The 17270-nt window shown below is 46.7% G+C and overlaps 1 protein-coding gene across 1 annotated transcript; it reads left to right on the plus strand.

Annotated features, from left to right (window-relative positions):
* Nucleotides 1-1531: 1531 nt before the first annotated feature.
* STBD1 (starch binding domain 1) lies at nt 1532-16960 on the plus strand. The gene is made up of 2 exons (XM_040418006.1): nt 1532-3042; nt 15644-16960. The coding sequence occupies exons 1-2, from the start codon at nt 1614-1616 to the stop codon at nt 16366-16368; spliced, it is 2154 nt and encodes a 717-aa protein (XP_040273940.1). The 5' UTR covers nt 1532-1613; the 3' UTR covers nt 16369-16960.
* Nucleotides 16961-17270: the final 310 nt, after the last annotated feature.

A 17270-nucleotide genomic window follows, 5' to 3' on the forward strand; every position in this document is an offset into this window, starting at 1 on the left:
CCGAGACAGGAGTCTGCTCGCAGTTTAGCTCTATTCAATGGGGCTAAACTGCAATCAGGTCCGCTCCACTGAAATAAAAAACCAAGGCAGAATACAATGCAGATTTTTGACATTTTGTCAAAATCTGCTGTGTGAACAGAGCAGGGTGGTCGTAACCTGCCAGGTGGATTGCAGGGTGGTCGTGACCATGGAAACGAGCCGTGTATAATGTGATGGCAAAATGTATCCAGCCAGCAAAGGAAGCAATATGGACAATCACAATACATTAGTAAGTGCTTTATATTACCTTCCTCTACATAATAAATGCTTTTTGTTGAAGTGAGACAACCCCTTTAAGCCTCATTCACACGTCTGTGTCCGTGCTCAAATCCGTGAAGGGGTGATCTCAGTGATGCCTCCATGAAGATGTCCGTGAAGGATCCGTGTTTGGTCCGTGTGTCCGTTTTTTGCTGTCTGTGTGTCATCCGTGTTTCACTGACACTGCACAGCTGGAAAATAATTTTCAAAGCATCTCTTCTTAATGATCTGTGAAACACGGATGGCATCCTTCTTGCAGACACATAGACTATAATGGGTTTGATGGATTTGTGAACACAGTCAAAATAGAGCATGCCTCTGTGCTAAAACCACGGACCCACAGACAGTGGTGAAAAACTGATGCGTGAATACATACGTTAAAATGCATGCTGTCCGTGGAGAACACGTACATTGCACATATGTGGAACACCGACGTGTGAATGAGGCTTTACTTGAAAAATGAGTATCCTCCACTGATGTCTAGACCCTTCTAATTGTGTGCATTGCTCTGGTCCTACTGTAATTTGATGTCACATCATGTCAGGATGGGTGGGGGGTGACACAGACACAACTGGAAAAACTAGTAAAACTGGATAATAGTGATGATATGCATATCTTTTAATGGCAGTGAAATGCAGATTGCATACATTTGCATAGGTCTGATGGAGGAAACCTCTTGGGTCTTGCATCTCCAAAAACTGCACATCAGAAGCAAATGACGGTTTGCAGTTCTTGTTTTTCTCCATTGCTGCTAGGTCAAGGATGCAGCATCTTTCATGGTATAGGTAGGACATGCTCAGGACTCGATTGCTGCCCCATGTGCTCAAATCCTTGCAGATTTTCATCTTCAGCACATTAAAGGATTTAGAAAAATCCTATTTACTTGACTAGAAAGTCGTTTCTGTCAAGTCTGAATTTATTTTGGCCTAATGCTTCCCAAATGATAAAGTTGCTCTCTTCTGGTGGACTTGATCTGGTCAGCCTATAGGCTAATCTCCTAGGATATATGGTATATACATCTCAGTAATGATGGGCAGCAGGTGCCTGAACTGCTTCTTGGCCTGCCCTGTCTACTGTAAGCTGGTTACATAACTTGGATTTCCCTAGCAGCATTCACTTGCTGTGATCCGTTTCTGTGCGCTGGCAGTCCCTGGATCCGATAAGTGAGTGGATCAGGGAGGGGTTTGATCTCTCTCCAGCAGCTGATCCTCTAATAGATAAGGGGGTGGAGACCTCTTCTTTACTGAGTGCGTGGACGGGGTGGATCTGCTGCTGCGGTGGAAGCAGTTGCACGGTCTCCAGATCAGGCAAGCAGCATGTGGCCAGCTCTGGTGCTGGGGATCCTGACGGCGATTTTCGCCTGGATCTGGTACAGAGGAGGTGAAGAGGCAAAGGATCCGGAGACTCAGGAGCAGAAGCCAGAGGAACTGGCCGTGACACCAGAGGCAGATCAGGAGGGTGTGGGGTCCGAGCCGGGTCATCTACCTGCACACCTTGCCTCCAGAGAAAGCAGCCTCCCTTCAGGTGACCATGATGGGTGTGAGCTTAATACCACCGGGCAAGAGGTTCCTTGCCTCAGATTCCAAAAAAACAAGGCTGTGAACCCCGAAACTTGCCAAGCCAAGAATGAGCAGAAGTCCGAGCTGCAGGGTAAAGACCAAGAAGGACTGGCTGTTGTAGATCACCTGGAGAGTGGTCTTCAAGTACAAAGACCTGAAACAACTAATGTTCCTACTTTAACAGATCAGCAATCCAATGCCCCAGCATCGGAGCTACCAGGTAATATACAGGAGCACCCTTCAGATGTCCCAAAGGAAGAGGAGTTGCAAAAGGAGCACCCTTCAGATGTCCCAAATGAAGAGGAGTTGCAAAAGGAGCACCCTTCAGATGTCCCAAAGGAAGAGGAGTTGCAAAAGGAGCACCCTTCAGATGTCCCAAAGGAAGAGGAGTTGCAAAAGGAGCACCCTTCAGATGTCCCAAAGGAAGAGGAGTTGCAAAAGGAGCACCCTCCAGATCACCCAAAGGAAGAGGCGCTACAAGCTGACCTAGGGGGCCTCACTACTGATGTCCTAAAGAAAGAGCCACATGGTAACATAAAGGAGCACCCCACAGATCTCCCAATCAAAGAGGTGCTACAAGCTGACATACAAGAGCACCCTACAGATACCCTAAGGATAGAGAAGCTACAAGTTGACATGCAGGAGCACCCTACAGATGTCCCAGCAAAAGAGGAGCTACCAGCGGACACACAGCAGCATCCTCCAGATGTCCCAAAGAAAGATGAACTAGCCATTATACTTGAGCGCCAAACAGTTTTTCCAGTGAAGGGGAACAATTTATTAGAGGAATATGTCAAAGACCTAGTGCAGACCTGTGCAGATGAAAGTTGCACAGAGATTTCTTCCAAAAATGATGAGATACACAGCTATGAAGTGGAAGTGCACCCCTCTGAGATCCCAGAAGCAAGGCAAATCATTATTTGTAAGGAGGAATATAACCCATTGATAAAGGAGATGCAGCTTTGTGTTGGAAATCTAGACCAAGTGGAACAGGCTACTGGAGAAGTTATATGTCCCACACTAATGGCAGAGGTGCCTGGAGTACAGATATTACCAGCTGACTCCTGTCATGAAAGTATGTCCCTGCAGGGTAAAGCATTTTTACACCCAGAAAATGAAAGTCAGGATGGTGTCTGTGCAACTAGTGAACTGAATGGAGAAAACCAAGCAGCCATAGATGCAACAGGTAGGTTGTACATTTATTTCAAATAACTGCATACGTTGTAATTAAAGGGAACCTGTCACCGGGATTTTGTGGATAGAGCTGGGGACATGGGCTGCTAGATGGCCGCTAGCACATCCGCAATACCCAGTCCCCATAGCTCTGTGTGCTTTTATTGTGTTAAAAAAACGTTTTGATCAATATGCAAATGACCTGATATGTGTCCTGTATCCGGAGATGAGTCCAGCGGAAAGGAGCCCAGCACCGCCCCGCGTCCTCCGAATCTCCTCCTTGCTGGCTGACGTCACAGAGCTGGAGCGCCGAAACCTCGCGATGCGCGAGCTAGCGCATGCGTAGTTCGTTCCCTGTGCTGATGCCAGTACAGGGAATGAACATGATGCCGACACTGCGCATGCGCTAGCTCGCGCATCGCGAGATTTCGGCGCTCCAGCTCTGACGCCAGCAAGGAGGAGATTCGGAGGACACGGGGCGGTGCTGGGCTCCTTTTCCGCTAGACTCATCTCCTGATACAGGACTCATCAAATCAAAAAGGTTTTTTAACACAATAAAAGAGCAGAGGGCTATGGGGACGGGGTATTGCAGATGAGCTAGCGGCCATCTAGCAGCCCATGTCCCCAGCTCTATGCACAGAATCCTGGTGACAGGTTTCCTTTAACTAACGAACATTGGATTTTGAATTGATGTGCATTGGGGGACTTCTGCACCTAGAGCAGGGAACGGCAACCTTCGGCACTCCAGCTGTTGTGAAATTAGGACTCCAGTATCTTGCTTGGCTGTTCACAGAACTCCCATAGAAGTGAATGGAGCATGCTGGGAGTTGTAGTTTCACAGCAGCTGGAGTGCGAAGGTTGCTGACCTCTGCCCTAGAGGGTGCACTACTTATGGGTTCAGTGGATGATCATAAAGGCCCAGATTTACTAAAATGTCTGCACCAAAAATCTGTCTACAGTGTCACAATTTGGTGAATATAGGGTTTCTACAGGTTTTGTTGCATGTGTGTGTGTGTTTTTTGTTTTGTCTCCAAAAGGGTTCCGTTTAATTAAATACATCAGGATGCATCCGTTCCGTTAGGAGGCAGTTATGTTGAATAGAAATGGAACAAACTGTATCTGTCACAAAAAAAAAAAAATAATAATTTAAGTCAGTAGGTGACCGATCCGGAAAAAAAATTATCCGGCACCGTTGACTTACATTGTTTTTAGTGACCTGAACGGAGCATACCACATTTACGATACATTGGCCCTAACAGTTTTGGCCCGGTTTTGAGATCCTCTCCCGTGTCAAAACGCGGATGTGAAAGTAGCTTTAGCAGAGTGAGGTCAGGCTTCTCTGGAAAGCGGTGTGGCTAAGACACCATTTTTCACCACAATTCTGTCACAGCCAACCAATAGTTGGAATAGCGTCAGAGAAATGTGTCTATCCCTGCACCAGATTCATCATCCAGCCTGATGCCTGATCTCCTGTGATAATTCTGGTGCAGCTCTAGACAACTTGTCTTACACCATCTACAGCAAGCATGTCAAACTCAAAGGCTAACATGGGCCAAAAAAACAAAATTTAAGTTTATGTGGGCCGCATCAAAAAAAAAAAAAAAATCGTACATTTTCATAGAACAACATTGTTGTTTCATGACTGCTGACCCCCAACATCCCGTTGCCCAATAACACAAGTGAGTGAGAAAATATATATATATATATATATATATATATATATATATATATATATATATATATATATATATATATATATATATTAAACTTCACTATAAGACGCACCTAGGTTTGTGAGGAGGAAAAAAATATTTTTAACCAAAAGTTGTGCTTTTGGTGGACTTTGAATTAATGGTGGTCTGTGCATGACGCGCTGTTGTGGGGGACCTGTGGATGGCGCTGCTACGGGGGGGACCTGTGGATGGCGCTGCTACGGGGGGGACCTGTGGATGGCGCTGCTACGGGGGGGACCTGTGGATGGCGCTGCTACGGGGGGGACCTGTGGATGGCGCTGCTACGGGGGGGACCTGTGGATGGCGCTGCTACGGGGGGGACCTGTGGATGGCGCTGCTACGGGGGGGACCTGTGGATGGCGCTGCTACGGGGGGGACCTGTGGATGGCGCTGCTACGGGGGGGACCTGTGGATGGCGCTGCTACGGGGGGGACCTGTGGATGGCGCTGCTACGGGGGGGACCTGTGGATGGCGCTGCTACGGGGGGGACCTGTGGATGGCGCTGCTACGGGGGGGACCTGTGGATGGCGCTGCTACGGGGGGGACCTGTGGATGGCGCTGCTACGGGGGGGACCTGTGGATGGCGCTGCTACGGGGGGGATCTGTGGATGGCGCTGCTACAGTGTCCCCCAATACACCGGCCCTCTGCTCACCGAAGTATTTATAAACGTGAATCCTTATCCTGTTATTAAGTTGAACTAACGCTGCCCTCTCCCATGTTCCCCTGTATCCCCACAGCACTTACGAACACGCTTCCATAGCAGGCAGAGCGGACGGCACCAGTAACGTCACTCACTGACGCCGCGTGTCTGCTCCGCCTGCTTCATTCATAAAGTGGGCGGAGCAGGCGCTCGACGTCAGTGAGTGACGTTACTGCTGCCGTCCGCTCTGCCTGCTATTGAAGCTTAAGTAAGTGCTATGGGGATACAGGGGATACAGGGGAACATGGGAGAGTGCAGCGTTAGTTCAACTTAATAACAGGATAAAGATTCACGTTTATAAATACTTTGGTGAGCGGCGGGGCCCGGTGTAAGAGTACAGTGACTGCACCGGGCCCCGCCCCTAGTTACGGACTCCAGCCCCTCCTCTCTCCCGGCTCATACATAGCAGTCTGCGATGCTGCAGCGTCGCAAACTGCGCTGTAAAATGGAAGCATTCGCCCCATAAGACGCAGGGGCATTTCCCCCCCACTTTTGGGGGGGAAAAGTGCGTCTTATGGGGCGAAAAAATACGGTACTTTTCTTACCTTGTGAATCTGGAACCCTGCGTCTATAGCCGCAATGGCGCCGTCCGCAGCATGTCAGAACTCCAGGCGGAGCCTGATGACGTCACATCAGGACGTGACGTTTACCTCTGCGCACCTCCATCCTCTCCTGGACCGCCTCCGCCAGCCTCCATCCTCTCCTGGACCGCCTCCAACTGCTCCGCCATCCTTCAACCACTCCTGGACCGCCTCTGACTTTTTTATTTTATCTCCGCCCGCCTCCAGGTAACCAGAGCAATGAATATCTTTGCCGGGCCGGGGAAATAACTGTTTAAAGAAGTTGTTATTTCAAACCTTGCTGGCATATCGCTAGGAAATGCAACCAATGTCTGATAGCTGCGGGTCCCACCTCTGGGACCTGCAGCTATCTCTAAAACGGAGCCTGTAAAGTGAAGTAGAGTGGACCACGCTTGTGCGGCCGTCCTCCCATTCGTTTCTATGGGAGTGCGGCGTGCTTGGCTATTTTTAGAAGTCCTTATGAAATGAATAAGAAGTGTACTGCGCAAAAATGGCCACCGCCCCATTCACTTCTATGGAGCTGACGGAAATAGCCGAGCCAGCTGCAATTTTCAGAACTCCAATAGAAATGGAGGGTGGCTGCGCATGCGCCATCTGCTCTACTTCGCTTGGCAGCCTCACTTTTAGGGCTCGTTCACACGACCGTTGGTGTCCCGTTCCCATATTGCGGACCGCATTTGTGGATCCGCAATGCACCGTTCCGTTGTCATTCCGCATCACAGATGCAGACTCATTCATTTCAATGGGTCCGCAAATCCGGAAGCACGGAACAGAACACTACGGAGTGATTTCTGGTGTTCCGTTCTGTGCCTCCGCACCGAAAAAGATAGAACATGCTCTATCTTTTTGCGCAACGGAGGGATGGTGGACCCATTCAAGTGAATGGGTCTGCGATCCCCATGCGCCTGCCCCACAGAAGGTGCCCGTGCATTGCGGACCGCAATTTGTGGTCCACAGCACGGGCTTCACACGGTCGTGTGAACGAGTCCTTAGAGATGGCTGTGGGTTTCAGTGGTGGGACCGTCAGCTATCAGACTTTGGCATATCCTAGCAATATAGGAAAAGTGGGTTAGTCAGCACATCCCAATGCGTAGGTGCACGTCGCTATGGCTGAAAACACAAATAGAACAACACGTGTTCTATATCCTAGCAATATGCCACTAATGTTTGAGATCAGTCCCTTTTAAGGCTACTTTCAGTAGAGTGATCCGGCAAGCAGTTCCGTCGCCGGAACTGCCTGCCGGATCCAGCAAAACGTATGCCAACTGATGGCATTTGTAAGGCTGAGTTCACACGAACGTACGTGTGTGTGTGTGACCCGTGCCCGTGCTGCGGGCCGCAATGCACGATCGCTGGCCGTAGGTCAGCCGCATCGGATCGCGGACCCATTCACTTTAATGGGTCCGCCACCCGCCCGTTCCGCAAAAAAATAGCACATGTTCTATCTTTTTGCGGAACGGAAGTACGGGACGTAACCCCGTGGAAGCACTCCGTAGTGCTTCCGAGGGGTCCCGTCCCGTGCAGCCGCTCCGCGGTTCCGGATTTGCGGACCCATTGAAGTGAATGGGTCCACATCCGTGATGCTGAATGCACACGTGTGAACTTAGCCTAAGACTGATCAGGATCCTGATCAGTCTTAAAAATGCCTGATCAGTCAGAAAAATGCATTGAAATGCCGGATCAGTCTTTCCGGTGTCATCCGGCAAAATGGATCCGGCATTAATTTATATTTTCTATTTTTTCGATCTGCGCATGCGCAGACTGGAAGGACGGATCCGGTATTTTGAATGGACTAATACATTTCAGGCATTCGGGCAAGTCCAGTTTTTTTTGCCGGAGATAAAACCGTAGCGTGCTGCGGTTTTATCTTTTGCCTGATCAGTCAAAATGACTGAACTGAAGGCATCCTGATGTATCCTGAACGGATTACTCTCCATTCAGAATGCATGGGGATATACCTGATCAGTTCTTTTCCGGCATTGAGCCCTTTTGACAGAACTCAGTGCGGGAAAAGAAAAATGCTAGTGTGAAAGTAACCTACGCTGACACCAAAATGATTCTGGGAAGCAGATCCCCAAAGTCTCTGTATGAGGACGATTACTGCAGTGATCTCTCATCTGCATACAAGGAAGGTGATTTCTGCATGTAAATAAAGCACTCCCCTCCTCTCACGAGCAGGCACATATTGTGAAGGGATGGTTCCTTCCCGATCATTGCCCACTCAGTTGGCACATGTAAATGTACCATCATTTTGGCTTAAAGATATTAATAAGACAACGACCTCTGACTGGGGCTTGTAGAAGACCTCTTTCACATGTATTTATAAGCCAAAGTTCTAGAACGTATGTATGTATGTGTGTGTGTGTGTATATATGTATGTATATATATATATATATATATATATATATATATATATATATATATTCAAAAAAATAAAGGGAACACAAAAATAACACATCCTAGATCTGAGTTAATTAAATATTCTTCTGAAATACTTTGTTCTTTACATAGTTGAATGTGCTGACAACAAAATCACACAAAAATAAAAAAATGGAAATCAAATTTTTCAACCCATCGAGGTCTGGATTTGGAGTCGCACTCAAAATTAAAGTGGAAAAACACACTACAGGCTGATCCAACTTTGATGTAATGTCCTTAAAACAAGTCAAAATGAGGCTCAGTAGTGTGTGTGGCCTCCACGTGCCTGTATGACCTCCCTACAACGCCTGTGCATGCTCCTGATGAGGTGGGGGACGGTCTCCTGAGGGATCTCCTCCCAGACCTGGACTAAAGCATCTGCCAACTCCTGGACAGTCTGTGGTGCAACGTGACGTTGGTGGATAGAGCGAGACATGATGTCCCAGATGTGCTCAATTGGATTCCGGTCTGGGGAACGGGCGGGCCAGTCCATAGCATCAATGCCTTCGTCTTGCAGGAACTGCTGACACACTCCAGCCACATGAGGTCTAGCATTGTCTTGCATTAGGAGGAACCCAGGGCCAACCGCACCAGCATATGGTCTCACAAGGGGTCTGAGGATCTCATCTCGGTACCTAATGGCAGTCAGGCTACCTCTGGTGAGCACATGGAGGGCTGTGCGGCCCTCCAAAGAAATGCCACCCCACACAATTACTGACCCAATGCCAAACCGGTCATGCTGGAGGATGTTGCAGGCAGCAGAACGTTCTCCACGGCGTCTCCAGACTCTGTCACATGTGCTCAGTGTGAACCTGCTTTCATCTGTGAAGAGCACAGGGCGCCAGTGGTGAATTTGCCAATCTTGGTGTTCTCTGGCAAATGCCAAACGTCCTGCACGGTGTTGGGCTGTAAGCACAACCCCCACCTGTGGACGTCGGGCCCTCATATCACCCTCATGGAGTCTGTTTCTGACCGTTTGAGCAGACACATGCACATTTGTGGCCTGCTGGAGGTCATTTTGCAGGGCTCTGGCAGTGCTCCTCCTGTTCCTCCTTGCACAAAGGCGGAGATAGCGGTCCTGCTGCTGGTTTGTTGCCCTCCTACGGCCTCCTCCACGTCTCCTGATGTACTGGCCTGTCTCCTGGTAGCGCCTCCATGCTCTGGGCACTACGCTGACAGACACAGCAAACCTTCTTGCCACAGCTCGCATTGATGTGCCATCCTGGATAAGCTGCACTACCTGAGCCACTTGTGTGGGTTGTAGACTCCGTCTCATGCTACCACTAGAGTGAAAGCACCGCCAGCATTCAAAAGTGACCAAAACATCAGCCAGGAAGCATAGGAACTAACAAGTGGTCTGTGGTTACCACCTGCAGAACCACTCCTTTATTGCGGGTGACTTGCTAATTGCCTATAATTTCCACCTGTTGTCTATCCCATTTGCACAACAGCATGTGAAATTGATTGTCACTCAGTGTTGCTTCCTAAGTGGACAGTTTGATTTCACAGAAGTGTGATTGACTTGGAGTTACATTGTGTTGTTTAAGTGTTCCCTTTATTTTTTTGAGCAGTGTATATCTATCTCATACAGTCCTGATCAAAAGTTTAAGACCACTTGAAAAATGGCAAAAAATCTTATTTAGCATGGTTGGATCTTAACAAGGTTCCAAGTAGAGCTTCAACATGCAACAAGAAGAAATGGGAGTGAGACAAAACATTTTTTGAGCATTCAATTTAATGAAAACAACGAATAAACTGAAACAGGCAGTTTTTCAGCTGATCAAATGTTTAGGACCACACCTCCAAAAAAAAAACTAACCCCCCCCCCCCCGAAACAGAAATCCAACTTCCAAACATGAACTCAGTAATGAGTAGCTCCGCCGTTATTGTTCATCACTTCATAAATTCGTTTTGCCATGCTTGATGCAAGCGTTTCCATGAGGTGAGTGGGAACATTTCTCCAAGTGGTGAAGACGGCCGCACGAAGGCCATCTACTGCTGGAACTGTTGTCCATTTTTGTAAACTTCCTCAAAGGTTCTCAATTGGATTTAGATCAGGGGAAAAGGTTCTCAATTGGATTTAGATCAGGGGAACACGCAGGATGGGCCAAAAGAGTGATGTTATTCTCCTGGAAGAAGTCCCTTGTCCTGCGGGCATTGTGTACTGTAGCGTTGTCCTGTTGAAAAACCCAGTCGTTACCACACAGACGAAGGCCCTCAGTCATGAGGAATGCTCTCTGCAACATCTGGACATAGCCAGCGGCCGTTTGACGCCCCTGCACTTCCTGAAGCTCCATTGTTCCACTGAAGGAAAAAGCACCCCAGACCATTATGGCGCCCCCTCCACAGGTGGGATCTGCTTGTGATGCCAGTAACGTTGGAAACCATCAGGACCATCAAGGTTAAAAAAAAATTCTCATCGGAGAATAAAACTTTCTTCCACCTTTGAATGTCCCATGTTTGGTGCTCTCTTGCAAAGTTCAAACGAGCAGTTCTGTGGCGTTCCATGAGACGAGGTCTTTTGAAGACTACGTTTTTTAAGCCCTTCAGTTTCAGATGCCGTCTGATGGTTATGGGGCGGCAGTCAGCACCAGTAAGGGCCTTAATTTGGGTCGAGGATCGTCCAGTGTCTTGACGGACAGCCAATTGTATCCTCAGGCTCAGTGCTGATGAAATTTTTTTGTGTCTTCCACTTGACTTTTTTGTTCCATAACCCTCCGATGGCGTGCTGTGAAAGACCCTGCTTATGCAGTTCAACAACCCGACCACGTTCAAAAAGGGAGAGTTTTTTTGCCTTTGCCATCACAACGTGTGACTACCTGACAGGAAATGACAATGAATCCACATCTTTGCACAGATTTGGCCTTTTAAAGGCATGTGGCCCTAAACTTTTGATCAGCTGAAAAACAGCCTTTCAGTTTATTCATGGTTTTCATTTAAATTGAATGCTCAAAAAATGTTTTGTCTCACTCCCATTTCTTCTTGTTGCATGTTGAAGCTCTACTTGGAACCTTGTTAAGATCCAGCCATGCTAAATATGTTTGTTTTTTTTGCCATTTTTCAAGTGGTCTTAAACTTTTGATCAGGACTATAATTAATTAATAAAAAAAAAAATATATAATCTCAATCTCTATATCCCCTCTGTAGGACCCACTTCTGGTTTTGGCTTACAAATACTGTTGGAAAATACAGATTTTTCAGTCACAGAACTTTCTGCAACAAATCTGTGTGACAAATAGCCACTTGCTGTGTTTTTGTCATCGTGGATTCCTGTTTTTTGATGGCTTGAGGATCCATTTTTGGGACCTGTTGATAACTGATCTCTAGGCTGCATCTATTTTCAAATGCTAATGTGAGCAGAGCCTTAGAAAGTTCAACCTGCTATCATGCATGCCTAGATTAATGTGTGCACCAAAAATCTGTCTAAAAAAAGTGGCGGAATTTATCGCATCTAGGGTTTCAGCACTTATTTCTGACATGCAGAACAAGGTGGTGGGCTTACTGCAGAAGGTTGGAGTTTCAGGGGAAAGAACGCCGGGCCTAAGATGTGCCAATATTGTGCCACAATTCTGGTGGAAAAATCTGTCTCGACTAAGCCTACCGATAGTTGGTATAGAGTCTGAGAAACATGTCTGTCCCTGTACCAGAATTATCACTCAACCTGAGTCCCTGTGATAAATCTGGTGCTGGTCTAGACAGCCGGTCTAAGCCTACACCATTTTTGGGATTAGTAAATCTGGGCCTTTGTGTTCAACTACAGGTAGGCACAAAACTGCTATGATTTAGTTTCTAGTTGCCTAAAATTAAGGCCTCTTTTACACGGGCGTCCCGGATTTACTCCGACTGTGTCGTGTGTGCATTGTGGGAAAACCGCCGTAGGTACGCAATTGCAGTCAGTTTTGATTGCGTTCCGATTTTTCCACGCGAGTGCAATGTGTTTTGCACGCGCGTGAGAAACTGAATGTGGTACCCAGACCTGAACCAGGACTTTTTCACTAAAGTTCCGGTTTTGGTTAGGTGTTGTGTAGATTTTATTATTTTCCCTTATAACATGGTTATAAGGGGAAATGGCATTCTTAATACAGAATGCTTACTAAAATGCAGGGTGGATTTGATTTAAATCAAACTGATTTTAAATCACAATTTAAATCACTAGTCAGTAAGGCTTGATTTAAATCATAGTTTTCTACATAAAGACTAATTCTTACTGGTATAACTTATAATATGCAAGTAGATGATGAAGATTTTTAGAATAACAACTTTTCATATTAGTTTGATTAGGTGATTCTGTATTCATAGGTTTGTAAAAGTTAGGCCTCATGCACACGACCGTTGTGTGCGGCCGTTGTTCCGTTTTCCGTGATTTTCTGCGGACCCATTGACTTTCAATGGGTCCGTTAAACTCGGAAAATGCACAGTTTGTCATCCGCCTCCGTAATCCGTGTATCCTGTCCGTCAAAAAAATATGACCTGTCCTATTTTTTTGACGGACAACAGTTCACGGACCCATTCAAGTCAATGGGTCCGTGAAAAAACACAAGATTGGCATCCGTGTCAGTGATCCGTAGGCTACTTTCATACAGACGGATCCGAAGATCCGTCTGCATAAAAGCTTTTTCAGAGCTGAGTTTTCAGTTCGTGAAAACTCAGATCCGACAGTATATTCTAACAGAGGCGTTCCCATAGTGATGGGGATGCTTCAAGTTAGAATATACTACGAACTGTGTACATGACTGCCCCCTGGCAGCATCCGATCTCTTACAGGGGGCAGTGATCAGCACAATTAACCACTCAGGGGCTGCCAGGCAGCAGGGGGCACCCCCCCCTCCCTCCCCAGTTTTAATTTCATTGGTGGCCAGTGCCGCCCCCCCTCCCTCCCTCTATTGTATTTCTCATTGGTGGCCAGTGTGCGGCCTCTCCCCCCCCCCCCCCCCCTCCCCCTCCCGATCATTGGTGGCAGTGGAGAGTTCCGATCTGAGTCCCAGTTTAATCGCTGGGGCTCTGATCGGTAACCATGGCAACCAGGACTCTACTGCAGTCCTGGTTGCTATGGCTACTTAGCAATATTAGAAGCATCATACTTACCTGCTGCGCTGTCTGTGACCGGCCGGGCGCTCCTCCTCCTAAGTGACAGATCATTAAGCAATGCGCCGCACAGATCTGTCACTTACCAGTAGGAGGAGCTCCTGGCCGGACGCAGACCATCGCAGCTCGCAGGTAAGTATAATTGCTAAGTAACCATGGCAACCGGGACTGCAGTAGCGTCCTGGTTGCCATGGTTACCGATCGGAGCCCCAGCGATTAAACTGGGACTCCGATCGGTACACTCCGCTGCCACCAATGATAGGGGGGAGATTTTAATTAGGAGGGGAGAAGGCCCACTGGCCACCAACGAGTTAACTACAGGGGAGGGGGGGGGCCGGCCGCACTGGCCACCAATGAGTTAACTACAGGGGAGGGAGGGGGGGGCCGGCCACACTGGCCACCAATGTGTTAACTACAGGGGGGGGGGCTGCTGCCTGGCAGCACCTTCCAGGCAGCAGGGGGCAGTCATGTACACAGTTCTGTTAGTATATTCTAACCTGAAGCGTCCCCATCACCATGGGAACGCCTCTGTGTTAGAATATACTGTCGGTTCTGAGTTTTCACGAAGTGAAAACTCAGCTTTGAAAAAGCTTTTATGCAGACAGATCTTCGGATCCTTCTGTATAAAAACTAACCTACGGCCACGGATCACGGACACGGATGCCAATCTTGTGTGCATCCGTGTTCTTTCACGGACCCATTGACTTGAATGGGTCCGTAAACCGTTGGCCGTGAAAAAAATAGGACAGGTCATATTTTTTTCACGGCCAGGAAACGCGGATCACGGATGCAGGTGCAAAACGGTGCATTTTCAGATTTTTTTTTTTTTTTCTTCCCCCCACCCTGCTAAAAAGTGGCTTGAGGGGTTAAAAAAAAAAAAAAAAAATGAACTCTCCTCTTGTTCGCGCAGCCGGCATCGTCTTCTTTCTTCTTCTTTCAGGACCTCAAAAGGACCTTTGACGTAATCACGCTCCCCACGTGGTAAGCGCGGTGACGTCAGCGCAGGTCCTGCTGAATAAAGATAGAAGATCCTTCTGTCTTCATTCAGCAGGACCTGCGCTGACTTCACCACGTGGTGAGCGTGATTACGTCAAAGGTCCTTTTGCAGGTCCTGAAAGATGATGATGCCGACTGCACGAACAAGAGGATGAGGTGAGTTAAATTTTTTTTTTTTCACGCAACGCACAAGTGATGCGTGAAAATCGCCGCTCATCTGCACAGCCCCATTGAAGTGAATGGGTCCGGATTCAGTGCGGGTGCTATGCGTTCACCTCACGCATTGCATCCGTGTGGAATTCTTGCCTGTGTGAAAGGGGCTTAAGGGTTGGAGAATTCTTCCCAACTCCAAATATGCAGAATACATTTCTAGATTATGAACCTGTCTATTAATTTGTAATTATAATTGATATTTGTTTCACCTGATATATTGGCCCCTTTTTTGAATTCTTTCAAAGAATCCTACAAAGCAACATCATTTAGCAGACTTTCTATAAGGTTGCTGCTCTTCTATCATCGATACCTAGTAGATGCCCCCTTCACATTGCAAAACCCATTAGACGTTAAAGGAATTATCCGAGAGATGATGACCTATCCTCAGGATAGGTCATCATTATCAGATCACCGGAGGTCTGAGTCCCGGCACCCCCACCAATCAGCTGTTCCAGATTGCTGCAGCACTTAGCAGAGCTCTGCGGAGTCCCGCGGGTTCCCAGCTGCTCTCGAAGCGCAGCTCTGTACATTGTATAGCAGCTGTGCTTGGTATTGCAGCTCAGCCTCATTCACTTCTATGGGGCTGAGCTGCAACTTGGCCATGTGACTGATGTACGGTGACGTCACATGGCCTAGGAAGAGGACATGGCCCTCAGAGTCCAGCCTCTGATCGTCGGGGCTCCCAGTTGTTGGACCCCTGCCAATCTGATATCGATGACTTATCCTGAGGCTAGGTCATCAGTATTAAGCGATAACCCCTTTAATGGACAGTGGAGGGATCTAATTGAATGTAGTAATTGGCTCCTAAACAGTCTGTTTCCATATTAAATAATCCCAATTTTAATTGTATGCTTTGTTTTAATCCTTACGTATGTTCTTTCAACTAGGTTGTCCATTGGAAAATGCATTTGTTGTGAAAGAAAGTGCCCTGAATCTATGTCAGGCCAAAGAGACATTAAATAAAGACTTGTATCTGGAGATGGGCAATACCTCAAACGATGACGGGAATGCCAATATTGCTGATCAGTTTATGAAACTGTCTATGGAGAAATGTGACATGAGAATCTGCAGTGACATTGTAAAACCTTCTACTGAATCACCTCAAGAGGGATCAGCAAAAGTCCAGAAATTGGAAACTCATCCTGACAGTTCATCAGTGGACATATGCAACCTTGGGTTCAACCTGGAAAAAGAAATGGCTGATCTCAGTAGTTCAAACACAGATGACAAAACCTCTTTCGGTAGTCCATCAGATGCAAATATCCATGAAAATGACCATCAGAAGACAAGAAAGGTTGCTACTATTCAGCCAATGCCTCAGAATGTGAATTTTGTCTTCAAAGTTCATTATATCACACAAAATGACTCTCAAATTATTGCCGTCACAGGTGATCACGAGAAACTTGGTAAATGGGAGTCCTATGTCCCTCTGACCTCTAAAAATGGTGGCTTTTGGTCAGATACCATCACCTTGCCTGCAGATACCAGTTTGGCTTGGAAGTTTGTAATGGTTGAAAATGGCAAGATAAAACGCTGGGAGGAATGTAACAATAGGTTTTTGAAGACTGCACATGAAGACATTGAAGCTCAGCTGTGGTGGGGCTACCCATAATACATGGACATCAGAAGGCACTATTGGCATAGCTTTTAGATCATACGCCTAGTCCCTCAAGTCACAAAGATGAAATCGCATTTATACTTCATCTATTAACTTATGTCTGCAGTTTAATGATTACCTAGCATTGCCTGGTTATTGAAACATTGTTGACATATCAAATAACCTTTTAGCCTATATTTTTAGAAGTTGCATTTTAGCCTGCTGTCAGCCTTGGTTTCCAGAGTGAAAATACAGCATGAAAGAGGACTAAATTATTGAGTAAAATACAGTTTCCTTCCTGTAAAACAGATTTCAACATTAATTTAGTATTCACAACAGAATTGGACATAACCTTTTAATTGACAGTCCGTTTGTCGTACAAAGACGTGTGATATTTTGTATTGTATCTCAACCACAAGTTATTTACGACACAAACTAATCTGGGTGTCAGATAATTAAAGTACTGCGTTTAAAATTTGAAATGTTTTTTTTCCCTATGTTTCATATGTAGAGAGATTGTATTGTATAGTGAACTTAGTAGACAGTCCACCTACATTATGATTTGTTGAGCTCACCTTTTGCCCATATAAATACATATTTGACTGCAAGTTGAGAGAATTTGTGCTTTTATTTCCCCCATGGTTCAGATTGGATGTAAAAACAAAAAAACATGCCTCCATCTATATGTGGGACTGAGTGATTTCCCTAGAAGCGGTGTGTCCTTGATTTAGCACTTGACATGTAAGGCTACTTTCACACTAGCATTTTCCTTTTCCAGCACTGAGTTCCGTCCTAGGGGCTCAATACTGGAAAAGAACTGATCAGTTTTATCCCCATGCATTCTGAATGGAGAGCAATCCGTTCAGGATGCCTCAGTTCAGTCTTTTTGACTGATCAGGCAAAAGATAATACCGCAA

The sequence above is a fragment of the Bufo bufo genome, chromosome 2 (assembly GCF_905171765.1).
Source record: "Bufo bufo chromosome 2, aBufBuf1.1, whole genome shotgun sequence".
NCBI classification, from domain to species: Eukaryota; Metazoa; Chordata; class Amphibia; order Anura; family Bufonidae; genus Bufo; species Bufo bufo.

Bases quoted from the DNA above. Each gene is read 5' to 3' on its own strand.
- STBD1 (XM_040418006.1), top strand. From the start codon at position 1,614: ATGTGGCCAGCTCTGGTGCTGGGGATCCTGACGGCGATTTTCGCCTGG. The intron at 3,043-15,643 runs GTAGGTTGTACA...TCTTTCAACTAG, and splicing joins AGCAGCCATAGATGCAACAG to GTTGTCCATTGGAAAATGCA.